The 12,715-nt window shown below is 40.0% G+C and overlaps 1 protein-coding gene across 8 annotated transcripts in view; it reads right to left on the reverse strand.

The window, feature by feature from the left end:
• The window catches only part of GREB1L (GREB1 like retinoic acid receptor coactivator), a 307,520-nt gene that overhangs the window by 145,783 nt on the left and 149,022 nt on the right, over positions 1–12,715 (reverse strand). For all 8 annotated transcript variants that reach the window (XM_064379355.1, XM_012445023.2, XM_064379354.1 and 5 more), the window contains 2 exons: positions 5,004–5,169; positions 4,209–4,406 (listed from right to left, as the gene is read on the reverse strand). In XM_064379355.1, coding sequence (XP_064235425.1) covers positions 4,209–4,406; positions 5,004–5,160 — 355 coding nt within the window. In that variant the 5' untranslated portion in view covers positions 5,161–5,169. The remainder of the gene's footprint in view (positions 1–4,208; positions 4,407–5,003; positions 5,170–12,715) is intronic.

Below are 12,715 nucleotides of genomic sequence, written 5' to 3' on the forward strand. Positions count from 1 at the left end.
AAGGACTGACAAGATCTTTCTTTCAGAGGGTATGAGAAGATCTGGTTAAGAGTACCCTAAGGAAGGATCTAAGCCTGTTTATAGTCTACAAGCAAAGAAACATAAGTTATTGATATGAGCATACAAATAATTTATTTGAAAAATCTGTTCCGAAATAATTTCATTTTCTGAAGATAACACTGAAATGTTGTCCTAAAACCAAGCCTCTTGCAGAGCAAATGATTTTAACTTTTTTTAAAGGAATAAGGGTAGACAGGTCTTCTTTATAAACTTCATCTGCATTTCCTTAAGAAAACAGTCAAAGATTTCACTTCACAGAAACAGATTTGCATTCTCCAATTATCTCCAACTTGAAGATTACAGAGTAAACTAAAAGGGGGCAGGGAAAAGTTTACAGAAACAGCTATAAACACAAACTAAAGTAATCAAAGCAGTATTTGGAGGCCTAAAATTTGGTTGTCCTTTACCCCTCTGGACAATCAACTGCCTCCCAGCAGGGTAGAAACCTATGCTATTCCAATAATTTACATAAGAAATTAGCAACCAAAATTTACATCTGAATGGCAAACCCCAGAGCCCATCAGGTGTTAAGTATTTGCTTATCTAAATTGCCTCTAAAATAGCTTTACCTTTCTTTAAGCCTTAGGTAAACAGAGGATTTCCCACAAAGCGAAGACAGTATGCTTAAATGAGTCCAGGCAGTATACTGCCCTATTTCAATGCCATTTTCATAAGGAAAATTTCAGAACTGTTCTCCTTTTGAGTAAGAGGGCTATTAAAACTATCTTAGAATGAGCCCAGTTGAAAGAGTTACTGGCCAGGGTGGTGGCTCACGCCTGTAATTCCAACACTTTGGGAGGCCGAGACTGTTGGATCATGAGGTCAGGAGTTCAAGACCAGTTTGACCAAGATGGTGAAACCCCGTCTCTAATAAAAATACAAAAATTAGCCAGGCGTGGTGGCGGGCGCCTGTAATCCCAGCTACCCCAGAGGCTGAAGCAGAGGCAGAGAACTGCTTGAACCTGGGAAGCAGAGGCTGCAGTGAGCTGAGATAGCGCCATTGCACCCCAGCCTGGACGACAAAGCGAGACTGTCTCCAAAAAAAGCGCTACCTTCAAACTATAAACTACCAAATTAAATAATAAACTTTTTGTTTTAAAAGCCTTCCCTCGGGTTAATTAAAAGGGGAAAATAAATAATGGACATTAATTTTAAGAATCAAAATTTGTAATCCCAGCACTTTGGGAGGCTGAGGTGGGCGGATCACAAGGTCAAGAGATAGAGACCATCCTGGCCAACATAGTGAAACTCCGTCTCTACTAAAAATACAAAAATTAGTTGGGTGTGGTATACTTGGGAGGCTGAAGTAAGAGAATAGCTCTGGGAGGCAGAGGTTGCAGTGAGCTGAGACTGCACCACTGCACTCCATCCTGCAGACAGAGCAAAAAAAGAAAGAAAAAAAAAAAAAAAAAAGAACCGAAAGTAGCAGATACAGGAATCTAAGGGTAGGACTAGTGGTTTTGGATTGTCTTGGAATCTAAATCTTGAACTTGAGTGGGACGGTTAAAAAAAAAATTGTACCTCATTTATCTTTAAAATGTTAGTACTCTTCCCATATACTTCTCATACTCTCCTGTTTTAAAGTTTAAGAAATACTGGCTATCTCTTCTAGATCACTGAGTTTCTATCTTGGTGGGTACTAAACAGCTTTCCATAGCTGGTTATAAATAACACCAGTGGCAGATACCCCGCAAGGCAAACTAAAAATATACCTACAGCACAGGAAAAAATGGGACCCTCTCTCCCATTTTTTGGTATAAAATTAGATATTTGAAAATTATCCTCTAAAGCTTTTACTCTATGTAACTCTCATGCATAACAAGATTCTCATTGGGAATCCAACAACATTTGAAGCACTATTTCACCTTCCAGTTTGTTACCTGATAAACGAGTTGACAGCTCAATTAAATAAAAGGCATGAAGATAGACATAAAGCAAGTAAGAAAAAAACATAATGGTAGTTACCTCCCAAACCTCCACAGGCTTAAAGTCCTGAATTATGTCAATAATGAATAAATCCATATATATTATATTAAGTTTGGGCAATCATAAGCAGAAGCAAATTCCTAAGGAATAATGTGTTAGAGGCAGGACCACAGTACTAATTGCTAGAGCCCAACTTCAGTGAATTGGGCACTTAAAAGCTACCAGGAGAATTATTCAGGTCTCCTTATCTCCTAGGTAGGGGATTTTGACTCCCTTACGTTTATCACATTGTCCAAAACAAGAAAAGAAAAAAAAGTCAAGAGAAGATAAAATTCCCAAGCAGGGCTTTCTGGCTTTCCTTTTTTGTTTGTTTGTTTGTTTGTTTGTTTGTTTTTTGAGATGGAGTTTCACTTTTTGCCCAGGCTGGAGTGCAATGGTGCAATCTTGGCTCACTGCAACCCCCACCTCCCGATTTCAAGTGATTCTCCTGCCTCAGCCTCCTGAGTATCTGGGATTACAGGTGCACACCATCATGCCTGGCTAATTTTGTTGCTGTTTTTGTTTTTTAGTAGAGACAGGGTTTCACCATGTTGGCCAGGCTGGTCTTGAACTCTTGACCTCAGGTGTTCCACCTGCCTCAGTCTCCCAAAGTACTGGGATTACAGGCGTGAGCCACCGTACCCAGCCGACTTTCCATATTTGAACCTCTAGTTTTTCTCCAATTATTTGCACTTCAAGCTTTGTAAGAGGAATGCTCTGAAATTGTATCTCTTTTCTTCCCCTCCCGTTTCCCCCACTCCAAAATTTTCATGCAGTGAAATCATCCCAGGTCCAAGTCATTCTGAGTATAAGAATAATACTCTGGTAATCTGGATAAAGTATTATTCATGAACTAGTTAGGCTGGGATGGTCAGAAAATATAACAGTAAACTATTAAAAGGAGGGAAAGAGTGTAATTTAAGTTATAATATCACCAAAACCATGAAATACTGGAAATGCTTTATACTAGCATTTTCTTATAAAGTGTGAAGCTTTGGTGGAAGAGGAGGTTGACCCTAATAAATAAAAGGGGGTTATCAAAATATACACATTTTAATCCTCTACAGAGAAATTTTTTACATTCATAATATTTTTTTTAATTTATTTAATTTTATTTTTTTTGAGACAGACTCTGACTCTGTCTGTCACCCAGGCTGGACTGCAGTGGCATAGTCTTGGCCCACTGCAACCTCAGCCTCCTTAGATCAAGTGATTCTCCTGCCTCAGCCTCCCAAGTAGCTGGGACTACAGGCACCTGCCACCACACCCGGGTAATTTTTATATTTTTATTAGAGACGGGGTTTCACCATATTGGCCAGGCTGGTCTCAAACTCCTAGACTTGTGATCCGCCCACCTCAGCCTCCCAACGTGTTGGGATTACAGGCATGAGCTACCTCACCTGGCCATATTTATATGTATAAATTATTTTAATCTTCTGTATTTGATGAGTGTTCAAAATAAATGTAAAAGGTAAATACGAAACATCTAATATCTTTCTGATTGTTTGCAGGGTGGGGGTGGAATAGAAAGAAGTAGAAGAGGGAACACTAAAAAAGGTCTTAAAATAATAGCATTCTTGCAGAAAGTACTTGGAATACTGGAAAAGCCTTGACCTGGGTTTAGAATTGACTTTGCAACAGATCATCTCAGTCTCTATCTATAAAATGAGATGATAATACTTGTCTATTTTTTTTTTTTTTTTTGAGACAGAGTTTTGCTTTAGTTGCCCAGGCTGGAGTGTAATGGCACAATCTCAGCTCACTGTAACCTCTGCCTCCCAGGTTCAAGAGATTCTCCTGCCTCACTCAGCCTCCTGAGTAGCTGGGATTAGTGGCATTTGCCACCATGCCTGGCTAATTTTTGTATTTTTAGTAGAGACGGGGTGTCACCATGTTGGTCAGGCTGGTCTTGAACTCTTGACCTCAGATGATCCGCCCACCTCAACCTCCCAAAGTGCTGGGATTACAGGCATGAACCATTGTGCCCAGCCGGGATAATACTTGTCTTTCTTACAGACATCTGTTGGGAAGTGATAGGAGATAATGTGAGTAAGGGCATAATCATTCCTCATTCCTCTCCATACCATAATTACTAGTTTCCAGCCCTGAGCACCATATGTAATTAGAAATATGTCAGACAATATTAGAGAGAAAATAGTGAAAAGAAAACAACTGAAACCCACCATCTGTAGTGCAAGATCCTTCTGGGGCAGGTTTTTGTGAATAGGGAATTGGTGGACTGTTTGAATCAGACATTTCTTCATCATCTTCATCATCTTCCATTTCATTAACCGTTAGACTGTTAGAAAAATCCAGACTCCCATTTTGAGTGTAGCGGTGTACCAAATCTTTGTCCAGATCCTCCACCTTGGGTTTGACATCTGGGTAAGCAAATAAATCATGGCAGATTTAATAAAAAGATGCTTATGGAAAAATGCACAGTTCTCAAAGACATATTTGAAGAAAATAAGTCTAACATTTTCTTTCTTTCCTTTTTTTTTGAGATGGAGTTTCGCTATTGTTGCTCAGGCTGGAGTACAATGATGCCACCTCGGCTCACCGCAATCTCTGCCTACCGGGTTCAAGCGATTCTCCTGCCTCAGCCACCTGAGTAGCTGGGATTACAGGCATGTGCCACCATGCCCTGCTAATTTTGTATTTTTAGTAGAGATGGGGTTTCTCCATGTTGGTCAGGCTGGTCTCAAACTCCCGTCTGCAGGTGATCTGCCCACCTCAGCCTCCCAAAGTGCTGGGATTACAGGTGTGAGCCACCGCGTTCGGCCGAAGTCTAGCATTTTCTAACATTTAGCCAATTTATCTCAGAGGTCCCAAGATTTGGAATCCTCACATCTAAAAGAATCCCACCCCTCCCTCATCCTCCTCAGGCCCCCTCCATCCCCGCCCCCTCCCTCAAAAAAAAAAAAAAATCCCACTTTTTAAAAAAGGAGTCCAGAGATGTGTGTGATTGTGAAACTTACCTGCAGATGAGAAAGGATGCTGGTCTGGGTCCAGGTATAGCTGGGAAAAAATTGGCCGTGGTACCACACTACTACATCTGAGGGAAGCTTCTATGGAGTTGTGGAGAGCTTCCTCAAATCGAGCAGATTTCAGTTGCCCAGCATATGAATTCCCCATGATCTACACCTACCCACCCCCAGGAAAAAAAAGAAAGGATAAAATTGATATGATTAGAGGTTATATGTCTCAAAGTATAGGTAGCGTTAATATAAACTATGTCCATACATCTTAAGATGTGAACTATACGAACTACCCAGCTATCTTAAGACAACTTGTATAAGTTACTTGCTATCATATCACTTGTGCTTTTTGTCTTTACACCCAAACCCAACTCAAAAAGCCCCTTAAAGAAATCTTGTATCTATAACAGTAATAAATACTTAAGTCAAAGCTCTCCAACCAGTAAATCAAGACTAACTTTTCAATCGAATCCCAACCTGGTTAACGACATGGCCACATCACCTTTATAGAAGGAGGCTACTATAATTCCCTAGAAACTCTATCAGTGGTTTCAGAATAAGTAATGAATTTTCTCTTTACAAAGATCTATGACTCTAGATGGGAGGAAAAGCCTCTCTTCTGGAAAAAAAAGGAAACTTTATGATTATATATTTAACAAATTGCTGAAAGCAAGATTTGAGCCTTTTCAACTCAAAGAATTCATTTATCTATTACTAGTATTTGAAAAACACTGTTGTTTCTTTTGCTTCATCTGAAGTACAATCTTATTTGGGACCCTTCAAGAAAGTATATAGTAAAAAGCTTTGAAGCCATGACCTTTACTTCTCACCATTAATATTTATATAGTACTACAGTACTTGCTGGTTATAAAAATTTCCATGTATAACAATACTAACTACAATTTACTGGGTGCCAATTACTGGCTAGACTAATGATTCTCAAAGGGTCTTGGGGGTTAGGGTAGGGCCAAGACCCTACCCTTTCAATGGTCCATGAAGTCAAAACTTTTATTTTCTATTTTATATTTTTTTGAGACACAGTCTCACTCTGTTGCCCAGGCTAGAGTGCAGTGGCACAATCCTGGCTCATTACAACCTCCACCTTCCAGGTTCAAGCAATTCTCCTTAGCCTCCCAAGTAGCTGGGACTACAGGTGCACAGAACCATACCTGGCTAATTTTTGTATTTTTAGTAGAGATACAGTTTCCCCATGTTGGCCAGGCTGGTCTCGAACTCCTGACCTCAAGTGATTCTATCTGTGTGGGCCTCCCAAAGTGCTGGGATTATAGGCATGAGCCACCACACCCAGCCAAAACTATTTTCCAACTATTTAAAAAATTTATTTTTTGTTCAAAGCTGGTAGGTAAGGCTGTGGGAGCTGGTTCAGCTGTTCAACAGTGCTCTCAAGAACAGAACTCTTCCTATCATTCTGCTTCATCATCCTGAATGTGTTGACTTTTACTCTCATTCTTGTCCCCAAACAGCTGTGACAAACTAAGGCATCATGTCTACATTCCAAATAATCAAAAGGGCAAAAAGCCTTCTTTTTAGAAACCTTGGTCTTTTTATTTGGAATAGGATGACTCTTCCCAGCAACTTTTCCTTGAATCTCATAGAAATGGGTCAGCTGTCCATTCCTGGGCACATCATCTCACTAATTACTAGGCTATTATTTGCCTTTTTCACTCTGATTCACTCATATGTGTATATGGAATTTTCCAGAATCAGGAGGATGTGTGATATTGCAGCTGGTTGAATGCAGAAGTATATAAGCTACTCACTAACTTGTCTTTGGAAAATACAATCATTTTTCATAAAATATGTTATCTATGTTCAAATATAGTGGGGTTTTATTATAATTTCTAAAAGTACTATATAGTTTTAAATTTTTTCAGTTTTAATTTTTAATAAACAAAAATTCTTTAGGGTTCTCAATAATCTTTAACAGCTTAAATGGGTTCTGATACTAACAGTTTGAGAACTATTGCGCTAGATAGTCTACTAAGCACTTTATAAAAATTGTTGTATTGAATCAGTATTCTGAAGCAGGTATGCCTTCTTTCCACTTCCCAGATTAGAAAACAAAACAAAAAAATCAAAACTTGAAGAAACAAAGTGACCAGTTCACTACCATTCAACTAATAAGGGATGGAGTCAGGACTCAGTATCTAGCCATGTAATGACAAAGCCTGCACTCTTACTGTACAGCCTCATCTTGGGTAAATCTCATTTCAAGACAGGTAATTCTGAGAGTATCTTAGGCCCCCCACCTTGTATCAAAGAGGGGGATAGAATTTAAAATTCATCTGGAATGCCAACTCTGATTAACTCCCTGGAGAGAGTCCCTTGAGGACTGGTTGAGAAGAACCCTGAGGATGCACCTGTGCTCATCAGAAAAGGGTACCAACACCCAGCATGCCCACTCATGAGCAGAGAAGAGGTGATGCACAGCAATCTACCACTCTATCTCAAGTTTCCCAGACTCACATACTAAAGCTCTATAGAAGATTTTGGTGCCCCTGAGCTACTTTGTCATAGCAAAGAAGACTTCTGATATGATTCCTGGTGGCAGTGAGTAGTATGCAGTGATTTCCCAGAGTGGCTGGGTTTGTCAAAGCTTTATTAGAGATTCCTATGATTGACCAGGCGCGGTGGCTCATGCCTGTAATCCCAGCACTTTGGGAGGCCGAGGCGGGTGGATCACAAGGTCAACAAATCGAGACCATCCTGGTCAACATGGTGAAACCCCGTCTCTACTAAAAATACAAAAAATTAGCTGGGCATGGTGGTTTGTGCCTGTAGTCCCAGCTACTCGGGAGGCTGAGGCAGGAGAATTGCTTGAACCCAGGAGGCGGAGGTTGCGGTGAGCCGAGATCGCGCCATTGCACTCCAGCCTGGGTAACAAGAGCGAAACTCCGTCTCAAAAAAAAAAAGAGATTCCTATGATTTAGAGAAAAAGCCAGGATCCTACTTTGGCAACTTTTCTCTTATACGTAATAAAAACAAAATGCCATGAACTTAAATTACAAGGTTTGTTTTTTACAAAAAGTATGTACTCAAAATGTACAATACCCAATTACAAGTTGCATATATATATGTTGTCATATGTATATGGGACGGGGAGAGAGAGAGCGCGCCCAGTTAAAAGATGAAATAGTAGAAAATCAACAAAGTCTGTCAAGTGAAATGTTCCTGAAACACCAAGTTTTTGGCCAGGCTCCTAAGACTCCCCACCAGTACAACTACAAACATTTAAAAATTTTGAAGTTCAAAATAATTTACTTTTCAATAGCAATCACACAGGATCAAAAGGGTGGAAGTAGGAAGAGAAATCGCTGTGCCAGTAGTTTACGCATCTAAGTCAAAATCCAACAACCACTTCACCTTTCTTCTTTGCTAAAGACAGAAAACTACTAGGAACTAGCACAGAGTTAACCATGGGATTGCTTATCTGTGAACAATGGAATAACTTCTAAAGTGAACCTTCAACCTTTTTCCAGAGCACCAAATGTCTGGAAATCTTGCCGCCTCTTAATCTATCACTACTTCAACAAGTTATCTTACCTTCATTATTGAAAATCTTGAAAACCTACATTCTCCTACTGATTGTTTTAGTTTAATTTTTTAAAAAAGCATCCAGTTATACATGTAGGATCATATAATCTCAGTCTCTTCACCTTATAGTTTGAGGAGTAATATGATAGAATATATATAAAGGACAGATAAATACCACACTAATAAAAATATTAAATCAGACAGGGCCTGGTGGCTCATGTCTAGAATCCCAGCACTTTGGAAGGCTGAGGAGGGAGGATAACTTGAGCTCAGGAGTCGGAGGCTGCAGTGAGCTATGATTGTGCCACTGTACTCCAGCCTGGGTGACAGAGTAAGATCCTGTCCCCCCCACAAAAAAAAATTAATTTAAAAATAGGTGATGGAGCTTCACCATTACAGAATACATACATAATCCTACAAGTACATTAGCAATACTCACATGAAGACAATGGGAAGTATCTATTCCCTGCTCAGACTTGGTAGAATAAAAGGAATTAGCTGTCTCTATTCCAAATAAAGATATAACTGGGCATTTAAAAAATAATAATGGTGGCTGGGCACGATGGCTCATGCCTGTAATCCTAGCACTTTAGGAGGCCAAGGGAGGCAGATCACCTGAGGTCAGGGGTTCGAGACCAGCCTGGCCACTATGGTGAAACTCTGTCTCTACTAAAAATACAAAAAGGTAACCAGACAAGGTGGCATGCTCCTACAGTCCCAGCTATTCAGAAGGCGGAGGCAAGAGAATCTCCCGAGGTTGCAGCGAGCCAAGATTGCACCACTGCACTCCAGCCTGGACGACACAGTGAGACTCCTCCGTCTCAAAAAATAAAATAAAATAAAAAATATAAATAAATAAAAATAGGCTCGGCACAGTGGCTTACGTCTGTAATCCCAGCACTTTGGGAGGCTGAGATGGGCAGATCACCTGAGGTTAAGAGTTCGAGACCAGACTGGCCAACATGGCGAAATCCTGTCTCTATTAAAAATACAAAAATTAGCCATGTGTGGTGGTGCACGCCTCTAATCCCAGCTACTCAGGAGGCTGAGGCAGGAGAATCACTTGAACGGCAAGGAGGTGGAGGCTGAAGCAGCTGAGATCATGCCACTGCACTCCAGCTTGAGCGACAGAGTGAGACTCTGTTTCAAAAATAAAAATAAAAATAAAAAATAAAAAATGATAATGGCAATGTAAATAATTACATAACTGACCTCAGACTTCTTTAGTGCTATGGAGTTCTACCCTTGATAGCCCACTGTTACCCAAAAAAGAAGGGTGGAGTTTAAAAGATGTCTGTGTAATATATTCTAAATGTCATATGGCATGATATTCAGGGTTACTGAAATTGTGGGCATTATCCAACAGCCTCCATTTCCTCTAATTCTCAGAGTCCCAATGCCTAAGATGGTGTAACACCTGACTAGAAGTCGATGTGAATAAATCTGACTTCAGGTAGAAGATGAAAAGATACTTTTCAAAACTAGTCATTACATCAAATGCAAAAAGAAAGGCAACTTTAGTGGTGGCTTGTGTCTGTAATCCCATTCAAGTTGAGAGGGCTAAGGTAGGATTGCTTGAGGCCCAAAATTTGAGATCAGCAACATAATGATACATTGTCCCTATTTTTTTTTTTTTTTTTTTAAATGGGCTTTCACCAAGTCAGCCCTGCCTGTCTCAAACTCCTGACCTCAGGTAATCTGGCAGTCTCGGTCTCCCAAAGTGCTAGGATTACAAGCATAAACCACTGCACTCAGCATTTTTTTTTTTTTTTTTTTGAGAGGGAGTCTCCCTCTGTCTCCCAGGCTGGAGTGCAATGACATAATCTCGGCTCACTGCAACCTCCACTTCCTGGGTTCAAACAATTCTCCTGTCTCAGCCTCCCAAGTAGCTGGGACTACAGGCATGTACCACCACACCCAGCTAATTTTGTATTTTTAATAGAGATGGGGTATCACCATGTTGGTCAGGCTGGTCTCAAACTCCTTATCTCAGGTGATCCACCCACCTCAGCTTCCCAAAGTTCTGGGATTATAGGCACAAGCCACCGCACCTGGCCTATTTTTAAGGAAAAAAAAAAAAAAAGAAGAAGAAGCAAAAACAAAGAACTAAGGGGTCCAAAAATCTCATGTTACTTTTGTAGACTATAAGACATACAAAAAAAAAGACAGAAAGCCAACTTGTGATTTCCACTATATACTTAACATATTTATGTATCTAGCTGACATCAAGTTTATAAGACTGCATTACATTGCTTTTCCATATATATATATATATATATATATATATTTTTTTTTTTTTTAAAGACGGGGTTTCACCATGTTGGTCAGGCTGGTCTTGAACTCCTGACCTCAGGTGATCCACCCGCCTTGGCCTGCAAAGTGCTTGGATTACAGGCGTGAGCCTCCGCGCCCGGCCACTTTTCCATATTTTTTATTGTAAAATTACAAAAGGACAAACTATATTAAAATATTTTGTCATAGCACTACAGACCTCTAAAATACTAACAAGCACATTTGTGACTTTGAGAAAATGTCTAAGAAAAAGAGTAAAAAATATGAGCAAGTCTTTCTGCACCCCTAATTAACTGCTCAAAATGCAGACTGGATCAACTACAAACCACCACAGCATTGTGGTTTGCAGCCTTTCTATTCTATCCCTTTCTCTTTTTCCATAGAAAGAAAAATTGCAGAAGGGGGATGTGGGTAAAACAGGCAGCCTCTATCTCTGGTCACTTCAGGAAGTGGGGCTGGAGAGGTTGGGAAAAAAGAAAAAAGAGTAGCTTGGGAAATAGGTGCCTGTTAATGCTTCCACGCCTCTCCTCAGTTCTCCTTTTTGTTTAGAAAATGGAAACGAGTAGTAATGCACTCTCAGGGACAGTACTCCTTGATGTGTAATATTTTCATTTCCTTTTTGTGAAAGATTTCATAGTTAATAATTGCTCTATTATTAAAATTGTACTTCTATAGTATTTATTAAGTACACAGCAGAGAGGCTGGGTGTGGTGGCTTATGCCTGTAATCCCAGCACTTTGGGAGGCTGAGGCAGAGGGATCACGAGGTCAGGAGTTCAAGACTAGCCTGGCCAAGATGGTCAAACCCCATCTCTACTAAAAATACAAAAGATTAGCTGGGCATGGTAGTGGGTGCCTGTAATCCCAGGTACTCAGGAGGCTGAGGCAGAGAATTGCTTGACCCCAGGAGGCAGAGTTTGCAGTCAGCCGAGATCACACCATTGCACTCCAGCCTGGCGACAGGGCAAGACTCTGTCTCAAAAAGAAAAGAAAAAAAAAAAAAAAAAAATATATATATATATATATATATATATATATATACACACACACAAAACACCCAGGTGTGGTGGCAGATCTGTAATCCCAGCTATTCGGGAGGCTGAGGCAGGAGAATTGCTTGAACTCTGGAGGTAGAGGTTACAGTGAGCCAAGATCATGCCATTACATTCAAGCCTGGGCAACGAGAGTGAAACTCTGTCTCAGAAAAAAAAAAAAAAAAACAAGTATATAGCAGAGAGAGAGAAATATCCTTCTCAGTGATAAAATCTTCCTTTAACTCTCAAAGACTTTTTACAACTAAAGCATTCAATTTTGGAATATATAGTCTTATTTGTAAAAAGTTGAAGTTGTATGAGAAGCACATGTTACAATGGTAGACATTATCGGCAGTTAATATAATAGTAGCTGTTGTTATTATTACTAGTAGTAGTGATGGTGGTGGTAGTGATGGTGGTAGTGGTGGTGGTGGTGGTGGTGGTGGCGGCAGTAGTTGTTATTGTCAAGAAATGTGAAAGAAAGCATCCCTTCAATGATTGTAAGAGCAGCATAGACAGCTTACTAAACGCCAAGCAAGCACTATTATTACTCACATTTTCAAGATAACTGAGGCTTAGAGAAGTTAAGGAACTTGACTAAGATCACACTACAAGGAAATAAATAAGACAGGGTGGAACCAAATCAGTCTGGCTCAGAAGCAGCTGTCTCAGCACTATCTTTATCACTTAGGCCATTAAGTTAACTAAACCACCTACCAAGATGGCCCAATTGGGTAAGTAAATGGATACTCTGTAATGTACTACAAAATTGCTGACCTCCAAAGAAAAAAATCAGAAAAGAAAATGTTTGTTTGCTGATGTGGCCTCATCT

The sequence above is a fragment of the Aotus nancymaae genome, unplaced genomic scaffold (assembly GCF_030222135.1).
Source record: "Aotus nancymaae isolate 86718 unplaced genomic scaffold, 86718_ANA_hifiasm-v0.15.2.pri h1tg000020l, whole genome shotgun sequence".
Classification (NCBI taxonomy): Eukaryota; Metazoa; Chordata; class Mammalia; order Primates; family Aotidae; genus Aotus; species Aotus nancymaae.